We start from the raw sequence: 24,404 nt of genomic DNA, 5'->3' as shown, positions 1-24,404 counted from the left end.
TTAAGAACCACACTTTTACAATTAGCCCTGTAGATTAGATTCAGTCTGCAGTTTTTCATATAAAAGTCAATTTAACAAAACGGCTACTGTTAGTACTGGCATACCGATCGATGTGTTGTTGAATAATAATATTCCTCATTATGCAGTTCTGAAGCTGAACAATGTTTCTTTGCTGAGAATTAAAACTGGCAAAACACGAAATACATTACATTCTCTTCTTAAAAAAAAAAGGAAACAAAAAACAAACATGTAAATAACATATTTTTTCTTCCAAAAGTGAATGATCCATTAGACATACAATACAATTACATAGATACATATTTTCAATACCGCACATTCAATCTGCCAAAAAAAAAAAAAAAAAAAAAAAGATTACAAAGCCAACAAAGATGCTGCCATATATATATAGAGAGATGTATGTACAATGATTATAGCATTCATAATTGCACTATGCCTCAAAAAATGTAAATTACAGGCTTATGTTCTAGGGAATTGTTACAAAAAAAATACTCAAAGTAACTTGGGAATGAGTCATCAACAGAGGTGCCAATCAGAAACAATAGAGCTAACTTTGGTACAAACTGAATATCAACACTTTGCCCTTTTACATAGGAATTTTCCAAATTTAAAGTCCACTTTTATTGAACTACAACAGTCAAAAAAGCCGGGCTGTGATTGGACAAATTATAAGGACACAGCTCAAATGTGACTGTAAGGTCGGAGGGGGGGGTTGTAGCCACGTGCCATGTTGTGATTTGACAGTTTGAGCAGTTCAGCGCGCTGAGTGGCTGCCTCTTCTTTAACAGAGCAGCCTTGACTAACTGTAGCTTAAGTCAGTCCAAGCTGTGGGGGGGGGGTCTGCATGTGTGTGTTTGTGTGTGTGCACGGCCGATTCTTGCAGTTCCAAAACAGAACGAATCAGTTGGTTGATCAATAAGTCAGTCAATAAAGTCAGTCAGTCTCCTCCTTCTGCGTTCAACACTTTTCATTCCATTAAAGTTGTAAACAGCGCTAAAGTGGAGTCTGGTGCTCGAGTTGTTTTGGCATTGGCAATAAATATACATATTACCGTAATAAAAAGCGTTAATGTGGCACAGTTGAACAGAATCATTTAACAACATTGTCTCATAAATTATTACCTCCTCAGCTCCCTTCAGTCTGTGTAAAGCGACCGCTGCCATCATGATTCATCATGACATGACAGAGCGGAGGTCCCTGTGTGCCTCCTCACCTTGCCGCTCAAAGCTTAGAGAGCATTTTTAAAGCCAATTTCTCTCACGCTTCTGAACTTCATGGGTACGCCGATGGTGGAGAGCTGTCGCGTGACCGTCGCTCAACACACGACTCGGCCTGTTTCTCCGAAATGCGGCCATGTGCTCCCATAGTCACACAGTCATAGTCACCCTGCTCATCAGATGGTACCCCAGTCAATGCAATGTGTTCGTAACAGTGATAATTAAAGTCAATCAATATCAAATCAATATGAAATGATTTTAAAAATCACAGTTTATGCCAACTCATCTAGAGACTTGCCAATCAGTCCTTTGAAGGGAAAAGGAAGCTGTTAATTAGAGATCTGTTACATCATTTCCTGTTGGCCAAACAGGTAAACGCCCACGACGAAGCTTCAGAATGAACAGACAGGTAAGGAGGGAGGGTAAAAAAAAAAAAAAAAAAAAAAGGAATGAAAACCTTTTTTTCTCTTGTTTATAAAAAGGCAGGAGGGAGGGAGCACATTGCATTCATTCCAGCTCTGATGTATCAGACCGACGGACAAAACAAGCCCCCGCGCCTCCAGCGCACAAAGTAGTTTCTGTCAAAAAACAAAACAAAAACAAAACATCACAATGCGCAAAGCCTAAAAATGAGGATCGTCGCTGTACATATTCAACAGCAGATCCCTCCCCAACCCTTCCAGATATCCTGCCCCCCCCTCCCTCCCTATATTTCATCAACTCCTTAAATAGCAAGAGAACATTTACTTTGCTCACCCCTTGGGAACCAAGAGATCAACAAATGGCAAATAAATTAGTATTATGCAACCATTAGATTTTTTTTCGCATATTTTTTTTTTTTTTCACGTGTGTGTGTGTATGATCTATCTTTTCACAGATTGCGTCAGTCAGTGTGTGCTGGGGGCCTCCACTCGGCAGCCCTGCTCCGCTCTACACCAGGTTGTACTCCTTTAGGTTGAGCTGCAGGATGGTGTCTTTGACGGCCGCAAAGACAAAACGGATGTTCTCTGTGTCAGTGGCACAGGTGAAGTGAGAGTAGATGATCTTATCACTGTCTGGATTCAGGTCCACAAACATCTTGAGGATAAACTCTCGCCCTGCTTGGGCATCCCTCTGCGGACCTGGAGAGAGAGGAAAATTGAGCATGAGCTGTTTTTTCATTAGCTTTGTCGTGAATGGCACAACCGCCTGTATTTAACAGGGACAACAAGAAAACAGTAAATGATCGTGATGCTTATCCATCATTCAACCTTGCCTGAAATAAAATATGATGCCTGAAGGAAACGAATGCTTTCAAAAGACTTTCCCCCCAGGATATTTGAGGATGCTAGTGAAGGCTAATAAAGTGAAGATGCATGATTTGAGAATTTTTACCAATATAAAATAATGTGATAATTGCATATTACTCTTCAACTGTGATGCTTGGTGCATATACAAACATCTAAAACACATTTTTTTTTATGGAGATATACCTGATTTCTAACACTACACTTTTTCAAAATTCAACATTCAGTCAATGACATGCGCAAACACGACTTTAGTGCAATTAAAGGAAACATAAGATTTGTTTTGATGTACCATTTTCAAACATTTCTGCTTGTGTATTTTGGATCCTTGAAAAAGTCACACTCAGATGCTGACTGTTTTTCAACTGTCAAACAGTAGAAATCTCCTCCTTCAGTAATCAAATGTGTTTCAGAAATGGACAGTATGTTAGACATTACATCAGTCCATTCAAAATTGCATAGTAATTGTTACATTTAAGCAGAAACTCCCTGTTATGGCTAAAATAAATTACCTACACACTTGCAGTTAACCAGAATTCATGTTTTTTAGATTTCATATTTAAAAAACTAAGTCCAATCATTTTTTCTCTGGCTGAATCTGTATTTTTGAGATTTTTGATTATGACAAAGAAAATTTATCACAGTCTTTGCACAAAGACTCTAAACAAAAATGCACATTGTTATCACAACAGGTGGCCATGTAGTGAATATTCTTTTTGCAAACAGAGCAATACAGCACTAATATCAATTAAAACTTCTCAAATAGATTTGTCCTAGTGTGTAAACTTACAGCTAAAAGAAAAAAGAAATAATCTTAGTGCTTGATTCAAAAGTTTGACGTTTGGGTAGGACACCACGCTGCTGATACTCACCATCATACTCTGGGAAGTAGTCAACCAGATGAGAGTACATGATCTTCTCCTCCAAAAGGTCCTTCTTGTTCAGGAACAGAATGACTGAGGAGTTTTGGAACCAGGGGTATGTGATAATTGTCCTAAACAGAGCTTTACTCTCCTCCATCCGGTTCTACAGAGAGAGTGTGCATGAATGTGTGTGTGAGAGGAGGGGGGGAGGTAAAATGAGGAGAAAGACATAGAGAGAGAGAGGACAGAAAGCGAGAGAGAGGGAGAGAGTGAGTGTGAGTTAATCCCTTAATTAAACCACAGTCTTTCATACTTATTAAGTACAGATTTTAATAAAGGTTTTACTGCACCAGAGGGAGAGCAGTAAAGATGAGAGAGAAGGGCGGCCATGTCGCCTTCCAGGGTTTAATTTCTTCCTTGCACTTGATTTCAGTGTTTCATTGAACGAAACAACAATTCTGAAAGCAAGCTTTAGATATCACATCGCCAGTGCTGCAGTGTGAAACAGAATATCTTCTGTATTTTATAAAAAACATCTAATGGAAGAATACAGAGGATGTGCAGCTGGTCAGCCTCCATTTTCTTCCACAAGTAACAACGGAAGAAAAACACATGGACACAAAGCCAGACCAACACACATACGAACACACACCTGCTCATTTGTACACTTTAAGAAACTGGCACACATAACATGTCCTCTTAAGAGTTAGGTGTGGCCTGATGCGGTATTCAAAACAGCTGGCTGATCATTTACAACTACCTTCCAAGGGAACAACAAGATGGAACACTGCCAGGCAGGAGGGGAACCTGATTTCCATTGTTTTAAACAAGGAGTAACTCTTCTTTCACATCACATGAAATATGATAAATATTATGATATAATTTATGTTTGTTTTTGTTTTTTTTAAACAAAAGAAGTTGATCAAATTTTGTGCAAATGCATTAATCACTCACCTCATTGTCTGATTCCACCAAAACCTGGTCGTACTCGCTGAGCGCTACCAGGAACATGATGGAAGTGACGTTCTCAAAGCAGTGGATCCACTTCCTCCTCTCCGACCTCTGACCGCCAACATCCACCATCCTGTCATGGCAGGGGCAGACAGGAGAGAGAACAGTCACTAGAAGCACTGAAAATGTTTGCAGATCTGTTTGCATCTCCTCTTGACCCAGGGATATGCACATCTTGAGGGGCCTAAGGTAAGTCAAACGTTATGGCACTGCTGATCATTTGGATGTGGATTAAAAGTTATCCTGATAATCAGATGACCGAAAGCCGAATATTACCATTATGATCACGACTACTACTACTACTACTTCTACCATAATTCCACCTAAGGGAGACTAAAGACAATGGCAATTTGCAGATAAAAATATTGAAGAATCAAAAGTGAAACTGCACGTTCAGTGTGGCGCTATTTCAATGCTTCATTGGAGCTGTTTGAGTTAAGATGGTGTGACACCGTTATGAACTGCACATTCTGTGTGCGAATCAGAAAAACACTCAGAATCAGTTACGTGAGTTAAACTGCAATGCCACACTGTAAAACTATTCCATTAAATATTAAGCACTTAATTCATAATTTTACTGTCGGAAAGTTTAAACCTTAACAAAGCATCATATTTTATTTATCGTCCATTAGCTTACTGTACTTTTTTGCATATAAAATATTCATCAGATAAATGTAGGTGAGTTAGAAGTACAATATTTTCCTTTTAAAAGATACTCGAGTAGAAATGTACACTGTATCTCTCAAAATGAACTACTCAGATAATGTGACAATATCTCAAACTTGCAACCGAGTAAATGTACTTCGTTACTTTCCACCCATGACTTACACAATCATGCTTTAGTGTGAACATATCATTGAAACAGTGTCTTGACTCCATTTTTCTTTTCATCTGGTCAGTAGTTGTAGTTGAAGATTAATGTTATTATCATATTATGTTATAATGTCTGTCAGTGTTAAATCAAAGTATTTTCTGACATTTCACTGAACGTTTTTCTGTGCTTTCACTGACCTCGAGAGCTGTACAGGCAAAAGCAGTTATAAACTACTAAGTGTCTACAACAGCAGTTTTTTTTTGTTTGTTTTTGTTTTCAGATCCTGAAGAAACATCTGATCTCACCTGAATATGACACTCTGCAGGTCAAACGGGTATTCAATGATGCCTGTGGTTGGGACTCGAACCCTCAACACGTCCTGCTGGGTGGGCAGATAGGATGGGTCGGCGACTCGGTCCAACGCGTTCAGGTAACTACAGAGGCAGAGAAATTAAACGATCTACGATATCCGTCATCAGAAACAATGCAAAATACAACTTCAGCTGTGCTTCAGCTGGTACCTTCTGGAAATTGTCACATTTTGCTCTAAAATATACAAGTTTCCCCAATTTCTAAAACTGGGTTCAATTTATACAGCTCTCAGTTTAAGAGTGATGTTGATATCTGTATCCACTCTGTTGTTTTCCAATTTACTCACTATTTAGTGGAGTCTGAGAGCTGGTATTCCCTCCTTCGATCATAACATTCCTGGATGCCCGGGTCATTCCATAAGCTCTTGATTGCATCTACGTAAGGATTCTCGAACACGGTAACCTTTTCTACGTCCACCTCTCTCACAACGTTGGCGTTACCCTGGTGGAAAAACACAGGGAAAAAAAGTACTGTGATTTACTAAGACTCGCATCTTTACTCAGCAGCACCAAACAAAGAAAAACTTGATTTATCAAAACCTCATCAAGCAATTTCGATAATCTAAAGAAACAGTATCCTTGAAACTCGAATTGAAAGACAGGTTGTGCAGGCCTAATTATCACCGGTTTAATTTCTCACTCGCACACATATTCTACTTCCAGAAATTTCTTTGCACCCCCAGGCTCAGCACGAAACCTAATATCTGAAGCTCAAATCCCGCTGGGCCTATTAAAGGGGAAAGTTTTGCCGGCCCAGATTCCCATTAAAACTCTCCTGTGTCCCGCGACAAGAGATCAACATGTGCCTGAATGCTGACACAGTTTGACATACCACACTGGCATTCTTTATGATTCGGATGAATACTTAGTGCTAGCATAGTGTACATGCTGAGCAGACGTGATTTTGTCTTTGCTTTTTTTAACACTTCGCCATGTTAAGGCTACGGTCCATCCAAATGGTTTTTGCTAAGCAAATGACCCTTTTCTGCCAGATTTGTGTGGATGTGGAACATCTCAATGTAATACATTTTCAGTTTATGTTAAATGAGGTTTTCACACAGTTATAAATTCAATTAAAAAAAATTCCAACATGTAGAGTCGCAGACAATTACAAGATATTCAGTGTGGAATTTTGACAGGCTATTATAAAATGGAAAGCTACTATGATAACAGCACCAAGTTTTATAGCATTTATTACCCATGACAGCTACTATCTATAGAATCACTATCTAACCCTTACCCATCAGCCTTTCATTAAACTACACAGGACACTTATATAATCACACAGTCTGCTAGAACCTAGAATATACTGTGTGACTCTATGACTTTGGAACTAGCTGACGGTCGTAAACATGTAAGCACAGCGAAACAAGCCCATTTAACTTAACCAATGTGATCCCACGTCTCTACAGACCTTTAAGCCCAACACCTCGAATGAGACAACATTGTTCCTCTGGTCCGAATATGATTTAGACACAAAGACAAAAGACATGATGGTGTGATGGTTGGGAAATGTTACATAAAAAGAAATTTCATCTTATTCACAACCTCTGAGATAGCCAATCCATTGTGGGGAAATGAGAGTTGAGAAAAACTAAAAAGAAAAAGTTACATGTCATAGAAGATAAAAAACAAACAAAACAAAAAAAAACATATCCAGTATAAAGCGGATATACACCGTCAGTGACATATTTAAATGGGTGGGCTTGTTAAGCCTACTAGCTTCTGATAGTGGTATTCACTATAAATGCCCAGAAAGACAGTGTAAACATGATGGACAGGTTTCATTTTCACTTCCTTTGTGATGTCAGAGAACTCCTTTGTTCAAACTCACACACTTCCCATTTTAGCTTTCTGTATGTATGCACAAAGTATTCAGTAGTTCTGTTGTATGCTTTTAACTGTACACATAATTTATGACACACACACATATCTTACACAAATAACAACAGATCATTTTGTTGTTTCTCTGTACTTACTGTAAGTACTTGCGTAGGACACTACTAGTATTCCAGTACTTTTCTACTGAGTACTGAATTCCTACTACAAAACCTTCACTGGAAAACAAACTAGCCCTACGATAGCCGTTTTCCAGATATTGGAGGAGCAGTTATTATGAAGTGTGAAGCAGCTGGTGGTAAACTTGAAGGAACAGCAAACAACCTTACATCACCAACTGTGATTTTATTTTTTTTTTCTACATAAAAAAGGATTGCAGTAACATTATATTTACTCAGCATATTTAAGGGATACAATTAAAACAATTGTGAAATTGCTGGTCTGAAACAGCATATTCGGTTTCATTCTTTGTGAGCATGCACTCAATTGGAAGAGAAGTGAAAAAGGAAGCGTGGAAAATGATCCACCGCAACAGCAAAGATTCAAGGAGAACCTAACCAAGTTAAATCCAAGTTGTGGTACCATTTTAAATCTTACAATTGTTAGCTAACGCACACATGGCAGACAGGTGTTTGAGATTTGGCTCCACTTTTTGATTGGTTGTTACAGCCTGACAAAAGTTTCATGAGCTAGATGTTGTGTCTCTAATAAACTCAATGCTGACAGTGTGTGAGAATTCAACACTTTCTTTAAAAAAAAAAAAAAAAAATCATAGGTGGGGAGGAGCTGAAGCCGTGTGGTCAGCTGTCACCTGAAATGGTCTCATTTATAAAAAGCATTGCTGAGATGATCGACTGCTATGCACCATTTCCTTTCATTTGTCACTCTCAAAGGGAACTTTGAGTAAGATGTCACTGTAACATGTCCCAAAGTTATGACTACAAGGGTAACTCATGCAAATGAATAAGGAGGGGGAAAAAAAGGATCTGCTGATGATAGTTACAGAGAGTGAGGTTAAGTTTGGGTAAGTAGTATAGGGCAGGTCTCTCTTGCAAATTTGGATATGTTTATTTGTGTGTATATATCTATGCATACATGAATTTGAGTACATGGAAACACACAGGCAAACACAAATAAACAGAGAGTGTGATGGAGTGCTGGAGTGCTTTAAGGACACAGGAAGTGCCAAAAAGGACAGGAAACGATTATGGATGGCTGCTCCAAATAAGATAGACAGAACTCTAAAAATATACAAGCACGCTGTGGCCACTTTGCAGCGTCGCTCTCTTTTTCTCAAATTCTTTGTCACCCCTCGCTACAGTTGTCATTTCACTGGGGGAATTTGAAGTGGCTTGAGTAAAGGGATGTCATTTACCTTGTTATGCTCGTATTTGTAGGGGATCTTGAGCGTCTCCATGGCTCGGATCATGGCCTGCATGGCTGTGAAGATGTTCTGATAGACCAGTTTGGTGAAACCCCTTTTGTCTTCATCAGAGTAACCGGTGCCGTGGATAATCCTCATCTGTTTGATGAATGTGCTCTTCCCACTCTCACCAGTGCCTGGTAAAGTAGACAGTGAAAGGGGACCCATGAACAGAATGAACAGTATTTATTTTTTATTTATTATTTGCGCAGGGTTTCATTTAACCAGACAACACATTTAATCTCCTGTGTGCAGCAGCCACGCTCCTAAAATGGACATTTTGTCATTCCTATATAGGCAAAAAGGGAACTGCAGCAATATAAGGAAAGTCTCACAGTAAAACAAGTAATTAGCCAATTAGAGATGAGCAGCAAGATGACAGCCATAAAAATCTTCAAAAATGCTGGTACTCTCACTGGTAAGAGTCCAATCACAGACCAAGTTCCGCAATTGGGGTGGCTGTTTGGTCAGTCACTGGCCTAAAAACAGAATATAGTCTTTACTATTTGTCAGTGATGCTTCTGTCAGAGTAGTTAGGGATCAGTTGTGCATTAGGCTTAGCATCAGATTCTGATATGTATGTGGATTTGAATCCTTCTTTGCTGTTTGCAGTTAGCAGTTAGCGTACAGTGAGCCTACCAAAGTTTACTCCCCGACTACAGCTGCCCAATGCGTCTGGATAGGTTTATAAGCCCCTTTCGGGGATGCACCCTTTATGTTAATCTGACGGCAGTTGAACATGTCGTTTTCATGTCTGAATAAAGGATCCTGGTCATTTTTATGTGAAAGTCACAACAGCCATCTTCTAGGCCGGACTCCCTCTCATGCACCAGGTGCCAGAGATCGCACAAGCTCACAGCTATTTCCGTAAATGTGCTGTCACGGCTGAATAAACGAAAGGAACATTAATGGAAAAGTCACCTTTGTCTGAGGGCTTAAGAGTTGGGGCCAAAAAACCAAAACAGAGATACTAAATGAGCTAAAAGTCATTTGATCCATTGCTAATGTAGAAATACTGATTATTGCAGGTTTCAAGTTAAGTGCAAGCAAAACAAAGTAAACCCTGAAAATGTAGATTTGACTGTATTTGGTAATGAAAGCCATTCTAAAAACATTTAAAAAATGTAAATGTGTATGAGGACGTTTCCTGTGGGTACAAAGCTGAATCATAGCTTTTTGCAACACAACATCTTGTCTTTGAAAAAACATGTGCACACATATTTACACACACAGATGTACACTAAATGCACACAAACATACTGTATATACTCACTCTTTCATGCACTTAGTCAGTCACACACATAATAATATGTGCTGGCTACTTTTCTCTCAGCCGGTTTGCTTGGTCTGGTGACAGACCAAGAACAACATCTCTCTCTTCCCAGTGGTGACAGCAACTATTTGGGTGTGAAGAGCTGGGGGTGTAGTTTCTCTTTGGTTCATTGAAAATCTTGGCAGACCAACTGAACTATACCTCACTGCTAACTCTTGGATACCTCTGGCAGGAAGGAGTGTATGTGTGTGTTTTTCATATCAGTGTCCAGGAGACGTGTGCTGCATTCCAGTCTAAGTGTCTGTTATAAGAGCCTGGATGTGCTACACTCCTTTGTACTGTATAAAATAAACTATTTTAGCCAAATTGGCATCTCTACTGTGGGTCCAAAACACAGGCTGGGCACTTTACAAAACCAAGCTACAGACTAAACTGGTGCTGCAATACTATAAACTTCTGGGAAACAGCTTTTCTATTATCGGGTCGCCAATTTAGAAGCCTGAAATGAGCAGGGAAGAGTTAGCACAATTATCCCCTTAAGTGCTCTTTAGCTGAAACCTTAACTCTTAAACTTTTAATCAGAAATGTATCTTATTAAAGAGCAAGAAACGATGAGGAAATGGTAACATATGCTGTCGAAGAAGACTTAGAATATATTTAGTCTTTTATAAAAACATTTATTTTCATTCACCTATACGCTAACTCTAACAAACCCCTTTGTTGGGAGTTCAGCCCTTCTTGAATTTGATCTTCAGCTGCTTGTTTGTGCTCCATGCACATGCTACAAAAACACGGTTGTGTTATCCTTTAGTACACTTTGAAATATTCACTTTGTTGCAGCCGTGTGTGGGTTGGACTTGTCACCATCTGCTTTCGACACACACACACACACACACACACACACACACACACACACACACACACACACACACACACACACACACACACACACACACACACACACACACACACACACACACACACACACTTCTATCTTTGTGAGGACATTCATTGATATAATGCCCTAGCCCCTTACCCTAACCTTAACCATCACAACTAAATGCCTAACCCTTACCCTTAGCCCTAACCTAAACCTAATTCTAACATGAACCCTAAAACCACGTTTTAACCATCAAACAGCCCTTGGAAGTTCTGAGGTCTGGCCTAAATATCCTCACTCCATAAAGGTAAATAAGTCAAAACTAGTCTTCACAAAGATACAAGTACAAGTACACACACAGCTTTTGTCCCCAGTTGACCCTTCACCCTTTGTTGTTAGCTGCTAGTTCATTAAGCTGTCAGTGCCCACACTGTCACTAACTGCACTTCCTGAAGAAATATTGTCAATTTTTTGGAAAAAACGAAAAAGCAGTTTCAGAGAGAAATAGACAGAAGGGTCTACAATAGGCGAAACTGACTAAGCAGCAAAAACACGTCAAAAAGTTCAAGCCTACAGATCACAATGTAAACATGAACCACCACATCACCTGGCAATTGAGAAAGAAGACTGAAATTAAGGAGCAACACTGTTCCTGTAGAGCAGTGTAGGTCTTTATTCACTGTTACAATCATTAAAAAGCAGAAGCAGGATGTGTATACCTTCAGTATACCGTCAGCAGCTAGCGTAGCATAGAAGTACTATCTAATGATTGATGTGCTGTACTCTGCTAATGTTACCTCCACAGGGTTTTATGGCCAACGGATCAGACTTATTTTGATTGGCATCACTGTTACACATGCCCCGGGCACAGAATTTAACCATGACTAGTTCAAAATCCACAAAACCAGCCTGAAAATGCTGAAAATCCGAATCGATTACATGAGAATCTATGGAGCACAGCTGTATAGTTGTCGGACCATAGTCGGAGCTGGCCAATGCTATGCTATGATTGGCCAGGCGTCAGTGCGTTTGAGGGGCGATCCTTAGCAAAGGATCAAATGGGTCTTTAGTCTGAAATTTGTCCCCAAAGGTAGCCTATGAGACACAGACACAGACACAGACACACACACACACACAGGCCTTGATCACTTTTTGGCACATCAAATAGACTTGCATTCATTTCCTGGGGACTTACCCTAACCATAACCACTACTTGCCTAACCCTAACCTTAACCACTGACCGAAAAATCTTCTTTTACCCGATGGGGACACGGCTTTATTTCCCAATTGGACAAGCCGTCCCAAATTAACTGGTCTTCCGCCTGAAATATGTCCCCAAAAATAGCCTATGACAGGCGCACACACAGAAACACACACACTGTCCACCTATAATTAACTATTACATTAATCTCTATGACAAGTAGTAGTTGTTGCAGAACACAAATATTGTTGCAAAAGAGTTAATGCCTTACGGTATCCATCCTTAAAATAGACACATTCTAAGTGGAACAGTGAGTAATCTCAAAAACTTAAATGAACTGTGCCAGTGGGTTTTGGATTTGTACAGGCACAAAGGATCTGGGTTACTCTTGCGCGGCACAGTTCCGATCTCCTCGTAGCTGTTCAAACACAGAAAAACAGGAGTGAACCTGATGCCCTCTGTACGGGAGGTCAAAAAAGGGGAGTGTGAGGGTGTCAGAAAATTTAAAATTCAGCCATAGATAGAAACCTTCAATTAAAAAGTCTGACCCGATAAAGTAGGGCTGATATACTGCATTTCAGTTTTACGTTAGAAAAATTGGAATGCAATGAATTTCAGGACAGCTGAGTCTACTTTTGAAGGTTCAATGTTTGGAGTAAATGTTTCTTCTGGGGATCCACCCATTCAAGATGATGTTCCTAAAAAGGATAACCTTAATTTGTAAGGTACTGTCCTACAAGATAACAATACTTTATGCTGGTTACCTTAGGTTATAGAAAAGGGAGATGATTTTACAGCATTGTAGCTGTATGTATAATAAGAGAAATGGTTCAAAAGCCTTAAAAATATTGGAGACAATAATTTCTCCAAAATAAAATCAGGATCCATTGATCACATCTGGGTCTTAATGGATCTTCTTTACTCTACTAACAAGAGACACTAAAAAAAGACAGCAAGACAGTGAGTATGCTAGGTATGAGTGTGTTCTGGCCATCAGAGGCTGCGGAGTCACTTTTCAAACCCATGCACTGACCCAGAATTAACCCTTGTTTGAGGTTGGTGTGACTGGATCGACATTACATCTGATGTGAGTAAGTCTGATCTGGATCCTTCTCTGGAAGCCAAGCACCAGGACTCATAGTCAGACTCAGAGGATTGAGAAAGGAAAAGACAAAATAAGAACACGGGCTGCCCTGTGTCTATGTGCGGTGCTTTCATTTACTCATGTAATACTTTGGACATTTGAAATTTCACTGTGAGCTGCCAAATATTGACACCCTATGTTGTCAGAAACGTAAACTAGTAAAACCAACAATAAGTATTTACTACGGTAATCAAAAGGATTATGTGAATTTGGGAGCTTTCTCCATTAAAAAAGGCTGTTGTTCACTGGCCACCACGAGTCTTCGCCCCTGAATGCACCACAGCAAAAGTGTCTACTATGCAAGAGAGACACCTGCAGCTGACTTTTTAAACCGAATGGGATAATCGATGCAAAAATGTCGATATGATGCTCTTACATCATTATAAAAAATGCTTTTACATCATTATAAAAGATGCATGAGTGAATAGGGGTAAATGTATTCACCGCCAAGAGCTTAACAGCAACTCAAGAGTGAGTTAACACACAGAGCAGAAGTACCATCGTACCATATTAACTTTTACAAACACTTAAGTGTAAATTGCAATGTATTTCTCTGCTTACAGTCTGTAGTACCTGTGCAGTAGTAACTCTGGTTTATAGCCCTGCTTCTTACTAGCATTTAACAAGGGTCAGCTACTGTTTGGTTCTGATTTTAAAGAGTGAACTATAGGACTAGTATGGGGTCACTTTTGTACATATTGGCAGGAACCCCAAGCTCTCAGCCATAAAATTTGCCCTTCTCCATCTCAGTTACTTGAACGTGATTTTGAGTTTTTCCATAAATTTTAATTATGTGATCAAATAAAGAAGCTCTTCTCCCTCACTGTCATGTTGAATTTAAAGTGTAAATACTGGGGATTAACCCATGTTAAACAGTATCAACTGGTTGATAGGGAATCATATAGAATGAATTTGAATTTTATTTGAAACTGTAGACTGTCACTTGTAGAAATGATCTGTGGAGCCAGTTTTGGTTTATACTTTCATAAAGAAAGTCAGTCCTGTGGGTGTAAAATCTATTTAGTTATATTGGCAGGCAGTCTTTAGCCAGCACCAGCAAATCTCGAGGCAATACAGAAGTCATGAGTTCAATAAAAATAATGCGGTGTACCATCGCACCTTACTAAACAGCATTCTGATGTTCACCACCAGCATTCACAGTGTGAGTATCTACATGTTAGTGTGACTTATTTTAGTTTAGGACAACTAGATGCACAATTGTCAGTGTGAAAAAGATGCTGTTTACATCATGTCAATGCCATGAATCTGTGTTAAGTACTTATCTGCATTAAAGTGTATTATGGATTGTTGTAATTAAATTGAATCACTTATAAAAGTCTGACCTGATAAGCCTATAAAAATCTATGAAAATGTGTTTTAAAAAAAAAAAAGTTTTTGTCCCTAATTCTGCACTTTGTATTGCCGCACTGTTAACTTGGCTGCATTGATACAAGAATCATATGACATCTTTAGTGTTTCCTCCCACAATTATAACCATGTGTTTGTTCAAAGCCTTTTAAAAGTTACGGTGGACTTTGTTCAGTCGTAGCCTTGACAAAGTTCCCACAGCTGTCATTTGTCTGATAAAAGCAGCATTTGTCTGACAGCGATTGGGTAGATCAGCACTTTAGCAAATGTTTTTGACAGATGATATCCAAGATTTGAGAGTCAAGAGTGCAGATTAAACATGTTGCAATGCTGAAATGATTTCACAAGTTTTAGAGCTGTTTAGCAGATATTTTCTCTGGAGGTGTTCCATAATCTGAGTTGTTCACGACTGTTCTACCTCTTCTGACGTTTTGAATCTGATTTACTTTCATCCCACTTGTCTATGATTTTCTCCGCTTATGTGCATGTCTATGTGTAAGTGTGTAAAGGGGGGCAGCCATCATAAACTAGGTCCAATGGTCTCTTGAGGATTGGAGCTGGGCTGTGCCACTTTTGTAAATGGACAATTTTGAATTAATTTAGCAGATGAAGAAAAGCCTGATAATTATTCATGATTAACCCTTTTGACTGTCAACAGATGTTTAAGACCTCAAAGCTAAATAAACAGAAGCCAGATGTATGCAATACATGTGGAAATGCAAAAAGAAATATGCAGCAATTATATATATCTCTGTCTCTCTCTCGATTTTACTGTAACCTAGAAGGATAAAATTTAGGGCAGCAGTCACTGATTGTTTTCATTTTTGATTAATCTGCCCATATTTACTAGATTAATCAATTAATCACTTTGGCTATAAAATGTTAAAACATTTTTTTTTTAAATTTACATCAACATGTATCAAACCCCAAGGTTTGATTGCTTCTTTTAACTGACTTACAATTCAAAACCCCAAAGATTTTCAGTTTACCTATCATATGAAAAAGAAAAGCATCAAATCCTCACATTTCAGAAGCTGGAACCAAGAAAGTTTGACACGAGTGAAAAGATTACCCGATTATCAAAATAGTTGCTGATTCATTTTCTGTTGATGGACTAATTGATTAACTGATTAATGGTTTCAGCTCTAGTAAAAAGAAAAAAAACCTTGTTAATTCAGAACAGTTGACAATAGAGACAGTTATTCTTGCTCTTTCTCCCTCTCTGTATTGCTCTGTCTCAACAGGTTTGGCCTCAGAGAGCATAAAATAATATCTGACCACTTTGTCAGGTTAACTTTGAAAAAAAAAAAAAAAAATTTGAGTCCGAGTATCCTTTACCACCGCCAACTTTTCAAAACACTGGTGCCCACAGCTGCATTACAATGCTTCGATGAAAAATTGTATGCAGTTTTGAATGTTGTCATGTCCATCCTGTTGCACTATGAGCTCACCTCAGTAAGTTCTGTTGCAACAGCAAGAAAATTAACTTAACACAATAAACTAAATAATAAACAAAATATTTACTTTGACTGATTATTAGCTATCAAAAAGCCCCTGGTTTTTTTTTTTTTTACAGGAAATAAACTGAAAACATAGCAGGGCGGAAGGTAGACAATCACTCTACATTTGGAGAAGGGTCAGCAGCAAAATACACACAATTTGTAGCTAATGTGCTAAAACAAAAGCACAAGTGTTGTCCAGTTTTTGGGGAAAAAAAAAAATGTTAATAGATTTATTCACTAAGTTTCCTCACTATCTAACACAAACCAATTCTGTTTCCCACACCCTTTCTTCCAGAACACAGATTCACTATTCCTTTCCAGTCTCCAGTCACTATGTCACCATTCCTATGCTAAGTTTCTGCTTTCCCTTCTTCTCCATTCATTTTGAACTTCCCATGACTGCACAAGTTTGGAATCTCAGCTAATGTTATTGTGCCACGGTTTCTACCTTCCTACCTTCCTTTCCCCCCGTCTCTTTACATTTCTCCAGGCCTAATGTAATGCTCAAAGAGCAGATGTTTTATCACCTAAAGGTTGAAGGTGTAGGTTTTTTCACATAGAATTAATTGATGTGAATTTCCTGGACATTTCAGAAAGTTTGGCACGTGAAGGAGATGTGCTCTTCTTTATCTCAACAACTAGTTAAGTGCCCTCTAAGCATCGTCTGCTTCTGTCATGCCTGCTTTTTTTTGGCTGGATCTCAAAAGGGGGGGTAAGCCCTATAAACGCGAATGTCCGTTACCGACTGACTGATGAAGTTATACCATTGGTCAGCCGAATGCTATGCGACTAAAGTGTTGGAGTTTCCCCATTGGTTGTTGCTCTTTCAAAATCAATTGGCACAAACAGTTTCAATTGCGTCTTCAGGGGATTGTTCACATGCAGTGTAGCCAATTTTAAGCCTTTGATGCTAGATCTACCTCTCACACCCTTTTAGCAACTTTTCTTCACATAAGCAACTGGCGTCAAATCTAGCGACCTTTTTTCTGTAGAAGAGTCGCCAGTATTGCCCTGCTAGCACAAGGTCGGGCTTTCTCTCTGCAGGCATACGGCAGCTGACACCGACATGAATGGGCATGTAACTTTCTCTCTAGGTGATCGCTTTACAAGTTAATATAGCTGAAATTACAGCACAGCCATTGTCTTTAACTTATGTGTGATTTTGTCAGAGATGTCGCGGTTATCAAATCTGTATTTTAGCAGTCCAGAGCATGAGATAGGAAATCGTTCGGAAGTGACGGCTGCTTAATGTTTAGTCTTAATGGGCCACGTTTTGTTCCATATTTCATACTTGTTCCTGTCTGACAATAGAAACAGAAAAACATGTAAATGCGAACAGCTTTATTGGGAATTTGGCTTTATTAAAATACTGTTGATCTGAGCACAGAGAGTAGGAGAGAAGAAAACAGGTAAAGCGCGGTCCAGCCATATACTAGTACTTTTGACCTAGTCTGGTAGAAAGAGCAAAAAAAATAAAATAATAAATACATAAATAAATAAACAAAAACTTTGGGAATGCATCTTGCTAACCTGGATCTTGTAGGCTTGCTAGCATCGGGGTCTTGTTTTATCTCATAATATCATTCACAAATCAATCAGATTTATGGACGTTTCTCAACACAGACATTGTGACTTGTAACAGAAAGAAAAGCACAGGAAGAAATAATAACATAAATGAAGGTTAAGTGTTTTGCATGCAATGCAACAATTAACACTGTTCATAGTTATTAGTTACACCTGTGTTTGAAAAGTCAAGATTTCTGCTGTGAAAAAAGTCTGGTCAACCTAAGTTTCCCTCTACATTTTCCACCCCTCGCACATGTGGCAATTTGGGAAACACTGACATATGTTATGTCAAAAATTGGTATTATTATTACTTTTTTTTTTGTCAAGCTTGGCATAAGTTGCAAAATATCTAAAATTGATGACGATACAGATGTGTTTTCGTACCTACTGAACAATGAGGTACGAGCTGTTCTAACGGATTATGACTGTGATTTCATTTTGTGGGATTGTTTTCATGTTCATGTATTGCTGGATGAGGTCAATTTCAGTTGGCTCTTGCTGAGATGCCCTGACTCATTGTTCTTCTGGTTTGGTAAACATTGATTTTAACTGTACTTCTCCTGAGTCACCTATCTTAGTGAGGTCGTTAGTATCCCTGACTCATTAGCTAGCAGTAAGCTATATGTGTACCAGACGGCCTCTAAGTATAACACGCTCACTTCAGCTACTCTTCCACACTGTTGCTAGTAAAAGTATTCTCAGTCCGAGTAAAATGAGTGTTAATTTCAGCACATCTCCCTTATTAGTTTACAGCTCCTTAATGGATATTGGATGCACAAGGAGAATGGATTAACTGCTTGCAATGTTTTTTTAAACTTTCTTATTTGTTATGTTGTGTGTGTATCAACATACACAGTCCCTGTGCACACAAAGCAATTAGTGGGTTTGAAAGATTTTAAGTGAAGTTCAAAAGCCAAGATGATTTGTGAAAAACCAGGGAAATGACATTTTGAAGAAGAAAAAAAAAAAAAAAAACATCCAAACTTGACTGCAGAGTTTTGTGCTCAAGTCCCAAGGGGCACAAAGCAATTAGTGAGTTTCAAAACCCACAATACACTGATAGCATATGGGTTAATGGAGCTGTGCAGAGCACACACAACTTCTTCTGGTTAACTCGACCACTAGTAGTGGGGGTGGTGCCGTCGATGTGTAATATACACGCACTGTGAACTCAGAGCCCCGTGTATGAGCTGATGGATTCAGTGAGCTGTAGTCTCACTGACAAAATGGTTCATTTAGCCATATTGTTTTGGGAGCTCAGACATGTGCCTGTTGTTGGACATATGAGCGTCTTTTCTGTGCACCGGGGTCAGTAAGGTCTACTGTCCTGGTTTAGCCTAGACCATATTCCTATCACACTACCTATTTATACTCCAGTTACCCTCCCTATGCCACTCATCGAATGATTCCTACAACAGCTCAGGATAACTCCACACAGCAGATAACTATCAATACCTCTGTCAAAAACCTATAGTCATGAATGCTGGACAGAGTAGTATTTATACCCTGCAAATCCCGGTGCCTTCTATATGTAAAATGTAACTTTTTCATTACAGAAAAATTCATAATTGTTTTTCGTGTTACAGAGAAATCACACGTGGTTGGCCTTTGCTATGAATCCACTCTGAACTATAATAGCCTATACTGATAGCGCCTACTGATAAGCAGCTGCTATAAAAAAATAAATAAATGTTGAGTGTGAATCATAATTATGAATTGTTTGTTTTGGGCCATTAAATGTTCCGCATCACACAAGAATAGTGACATCACATAATCCCTGAAAAAATACTATATACTGTCTTTTGAGACAAACGGTTACATTGCCAATCTTACACATCACCACTTTTTGGTTTGGGTCATTGGCTATTTATATGCATAATGACCGAATTGTTGGGTATTAGAAGAGATTAAGGGGCAAAAACAACACAATTATTTGTCCATACTTAATAAGGGAAGTGGCAGTCAGCTCCTTCAAATCCTGTTAGGGAGGATTCATTTCAACATTTGTACTAGCAGGAGGGTAAAGGGAAAACCCTCCTCGCTTGACCCCTCTTAAAACATCCGTCAGGAGGAAAAACTAGGTTCTAAGGATCTAAGTTTCCAGCCTGCTTCACACCTTCTCCGTCATGCGTTTCCTGAGGAACTGAGTGAGGAGAGCAATGGATCAGGACGAAAGGTTTCTGGCAGCACCCTCCACCGCCACGGCCATCATGTCTGATGGGCTTTTTGTTGGAAATCAAATTAAAAACAGGATGGTGAGTAGATGGCTTCTTTTCCTCCTATTTCTCCAGTATGAGTAATACTTCAAGAAGATTTATACCCCAAACGCTCCTTCAATTACACAATCGCACACTGTAAGAATGTAAAAGGTACCAACATTATCACTATAGTTTTTAAATATAATGGGACTGTAATTGTATGACTTGGCCTTGAGACAACGGTGACTGAAAAATTAGGACAATCTATTTCAGCTTATTGTGTCTCTACTTACTGCATTGCTGCTGTTACACGTTTCAATTATTTTGAGAATGATTAACATGACTGAAAACTGCATATAATGACGGATGCGTGAGCATACCACCACACACGGGTTTCTGTATATTACAGGACAACATACTCCAAATCTTGCTCTATAGACTTCCATCTGTGACATAATCATAGCCGGGGTTAGGTGTAAAGCTGCAATACTGTCTTGATGACTCCCAATAAAGGGGCTAGACCTTGGCCCGGCCAATACTTGTCAGATAAGCACACCACCTGGATGGGCCCTCGAGGCCCGGCTGCACAGGTTGCTGTTAGGCCTGTGAAAGCATGGAGAGGTAAGAGGTAAGCGTCGTGGCCCATAGCGACTGGTAAGCATTTGTTTCCTAGACACTAACCGCTCGCAGTTATTCAAATCAGGTGTGTTTTTTTTTTTACACTGGGAGCCACATAGGCCCTGGCTGGGCAGCATCTCCTCCCCTTTGCTGACCTGCCAATCTGTGCACTCGACTCCCTACACGGAGATATTTCAAAACACCCACTCCCCAACTTCACTCAGGTGGGAAGCCCCATCAACAGACCCCCGCCCTCACCTTCACCCACGACGCCCCCCTCCCCTCCCCTCCCCCTCTGCCCGACAAAGGTATTTTTGGTGAGAGGAATTTGGGCTTTGCATCGCCCACAACTCTCCCCTCCCCCCCCCGTGTTTCTCCCCGCAGAGCTTACCGAGAAGCAACAGTTTCAGCTCTCGGCGTGCGTCCCTCTTATCCCGGCGGAGCTGCCTTTCGATCTCGTCGTTGATCCGCCGGGCTTCTTTCGCCTCCTCGCTGAGGCAACACGCCATTATGGATTCCAGGGTCATTCTCTCCTCCTTTTTTTTTTTTTTTTCCTTTTTTCTTTTTTTCAAACACGCACTTTTCCGCTTTTTCCTCTCACTGACTCATCCAGATATCAAATTCGTCGGGGTAGAAAAAACCCCCCCAAAAAACCAAAACAGAGGCCTGTGAATGCCAAATAACGTCCTCATACAGGCCTACTTGCGGTGAAATAACGCGTGGACGCCCTTATAATGAGCCTGAACGGCGCACAGATTGTGGTGGAGAGGAAAATGAGATGTTAGAGAAATGATTGAACCCCCCCCACCCCCTCCCCGCGTTTCGTTTCGATTTCTGGGGTTTCCGACAGCTTCAAAATAGTGTCCAAAGCGGTTTGAGTTGAATATCTGTGCGATCTTAATTGGTGTAATCGGCTTTCCCCCTTCTCAATATGATCAACAGATCCTTTTAAGACACATCCTCCGTGCTGCTCTGTGTGATCTCGTTAAGCGTTGCCATCCGTGCCCGGCCACCCTCTCTTCGAAGTCTTCAATGTTGCTATTTTTTTTTTTTTTTTCCCAAATCAGCAAAATCTCCCGTGTCCAAGTTCTCGTCGCGGAGGAGGGCGACGGGGCGAAAAACACGAGAGCGAAGCTGTCCGTTTATTTTCCAGTGGCTCGACTCCCGGGCGTGGTAAGGCGGAATATGGCGGACTTTCACTCCAATCCGCTAGGCTGGGATACAGTACAGTTATCTCTCTCTGTCTGCTCCAGAACCCAAGAAAAGCCACACATAACGTAGCATTTCGGCCGGAGCTCTCGATGCCGCGGCCGCAGCGTGTCCCCGTTCGCCTCAAAGGCAGTTCGCGTCCATGGCTCGGGAGGTGGGATGCGAAGGAAAGACACAGACGCCGTGTTGCTGCGTTTTCACCCCCGGCCAATCTTCTTCTTTTCCTCAATCCTCTTCATGTATTTTTATTACAGAGGCCATCCACTCCTCCGCTGGCAGGGGTGACGTCGGCCTCCCATCGACTGGAGAGTGGAAGCGAGAGAGGGGGGGGGGCGCGGCGTGTTGTGTGTGTGTGTGTGTGTGTGTGTGTGTGTGTGTGTGTGTGTGTTTGGGGGGGGGCTGTCACGTCAAACAAACGCCACACAAGTATTTACGCCCCAACCTGTGGAATAGAAAAAGTGTATGAATGGAGAAGCTGAACTCATATGGGCAGGGGGTGTAACAGAGGGCAACTCCACTGGAGTTCTGTTTTTGCGCTGACTTTTGCGGGAGAAAGTCTTCGTGAAGAGTCACCGTCCCAGTTCGCATTATATGTCAGTGAATGGGATGGATTTACACCAGCATGCGGTCAAATAGCACTGCATGAAAATCTCTCTTTTGCCAAGGCCAGTATGTTCTTTTTTTGGTTGAGACCGAGAGATGTTGATTCAACTCCGTGGCCCGATTTAATGCGGATCCCTAAAAAACCCACTCAGTTGCCAGTTTTTTTTTTACGTAGGCCTACACCTAGCTAAAACTAACCCTTGTTACTGATTTCACAATTTAGGGATTTTGAGAATACAAGTCATTTTTGAGCATGAACAATGACTGAATGATGACCACTCAGTGGAGGTCATGCTAGCGCCGTCTGATGGTGCAGGGAGTTGACACAATAACACGTGAATCTATGCAGTCCAGGAAAAATTTGCCTTTGGAAAGGTCATATATTATATATATATGCAGATTGTAGTGGTATTGTTTTATTTTGCTTTGATATTGTAAGGGCATCCTCAAAATATAGAATTCATAATGTATGTGTTTCAATATTATATGTTTCATGAATGTGCAATTTATTGCAGTGCAGTTGGATTGCATTACATTGTACAGGGGTCCTTTGAATTGTTTCCACCCTGTGTAATTGTTACATGTTGATCATCTGTGCCATATGCCTTTAACAAGCTGGGGAGTTATACAGCAGTTGTTAGTCACATTAATCTAACCATAGGCCCACACACTTAGCGTTTGATGGAATGATAAGTGGATGGATGGATGGATAGATGGATGTTAGAGGCCATATCATGTGTCCACACTTGTTCCATTATGATCATCCCCAGTGTTCTTGCCTGTGCCATTAGTATAATAATGAATTTAGCCTTGCACTAGGCTACTGCCCATTCCACAACCAAACAATTGGCTATCATTACCCACACACTAATCAAAGGACAGTCAGTCGTACTGTAAATCAACACAATATTATGAGAGCTGATTTAATTTGGGTTAGGGCATTTAAGCAGGCCCTGAGCCTACAGTGGACTCCTCAGGCCCAACCTATGAGACTGGTAATAGGCTTGGGTCCCAAGCAACACGCCTATTGAAGTCCAAAGCTGTGGCTGTAGAATGAGTGCTGACCTGCTTTATAGGCCCGTTCTGGTCTAAGGGCTTTTTCTGTTGAAGGCCTGTCTGAAAACTTGCCAGCTGTTTTTCATGGTGAGTCTCACGCTTTGTTCCAGGGTAATACTGACTCAGTTACAAACCATTTCTCTGCACTGCTCGTCTTTGTTTCCAATTCTGGGAAATATCCACACACCACCAAAATTATGGAAAGCCTTCAAATGGAAATATAAGTCTTAGTCAAATCAGCAGATGGACAATTGGAGGGCAAAGTTCATGACTTTTTAACTGCATCATAAAAGATCTGCTGTACTACAGCATACTCTCAGTGCTTTCAGCAATGTGTGACATATAGTAAATCTCTACAGAAGTCCTTGTGACAGTGTGGGTGAGGCAAATGGGTCTTACACCATCAAGTCTGGGATATGGATCATAGTGAAGTGAGGACACTCATCCGTATGATCTGCTTTTGTTTGTCCTTACTTGTCCTTTGACATATTAAAGATAGTCTGGTACTGTATATGAATAGGAAAATATTTGTGTTATGTTCGCCACCATTTGCACAAAGAAAACGATACCTGTAGTGAAACAGAACTGGTAAGTCATAAATACCCAAATACTGAGCATTGAAATGACATGTTTTGTTTGTAATACAATTATATGTTTATAATCAACCTTACTTTGCCATTAAATACCTGACAAACAGTGATTTGAGATTTTAACTGCAGTCATACTCACTTAAACTATTTGCTGCAAACACAAAGTTAGACCTGAGGTCATCTCACATAGGTATTGAGCAGTGTTGATTGTAACAAACTAAGTGGGCCATTTAGACCATTTAAATGGGCGCATCCCAGTGATTCAGTGGTTAATTTGTAGTAATGCATTTGCTTAAATCTAGTTTATGAAGTCGAAGCTGGTTTTATCTTTTCTGACTGTATCTACCAAGCAGG

The 24,404-nt window shown here is 40.1% G+C and overlaps 1 protein-coding gene across 1 annotated transcript; it reads right to left on the bottom strand.

The window, feature by feature from the left end:
• Positions 1-1,961: 1,961 nt before the first annotated feature.
• LOC120804853 (guanine nucleotide-binding protein G(q) subunit alpha) lies at positions 1,962-22,096 on the bottom strand. The gene is made up of 7 exons (XM_040154535.1): positions 20,984-22,096; positions 8,795-8,979; positions 5,868-6,022; positions 5,515-5,643; positions 4,339-4,468; positions 3,394-3,547; positions 1,962-2,356 (listed from the first exon to the last, which is right to left on the bottom strand). Exons 1-7 carry the CDS (start codon positions 21,117-21,119, stop codon positions 2,166-2,168), a joined length of 1,080 nt encoding a protein of 359 aa, XP_040010469.1. The 5' UTR covers positions 21,120-22,096; the 3' UTR covers positions 1,962-2,165.
• Positions 22,097-24,404: the final 2,308 nt, after the last annotated feature.

The sequence above is a fragment of the Xiphias gladius genome, chromosome 19 (genome assembly GCF_016859285.1).
Source record: "Xiphias gladius isolate SHS-SW01 ecotype Sanya breed wild chromosome 19, ASM1685928v1, whole genome shotgun sequence".
Classification (NCBI taxonomy): Eukaryota; Metazoa; Chordata; class Actinopteri; order Istiophoriformes; family Xiphiidae; genus Xiphias; species Xiphias gladius.
This window is presented reverse-complemented; position numbering and strand designations above follow the sequence as displayed.

Coding starts and splice junctions, on each gene's coding strand:
- LOC120804853 (XM_040154535.1), bottom strand. CDS start 21,119: ATGACCCTGGAATCCATAATGGCGTGTTGCCTCAGCGAGGAGGCGAAA. Junction 5,644..5,867: donor CTCTCAGACTCCACTAAATA/GTGAGTAAATTG, acceptor CTGCCTCTGTAG/TTACCTGAACGCGTTGGACC. Junction 4,469..5,514: donor CTGCAGAGTGTCATATTCAG/GTGAGATCAGAT, acceptor CTGCCATGACAG/GATGGTGGATGTTGGCGGTC.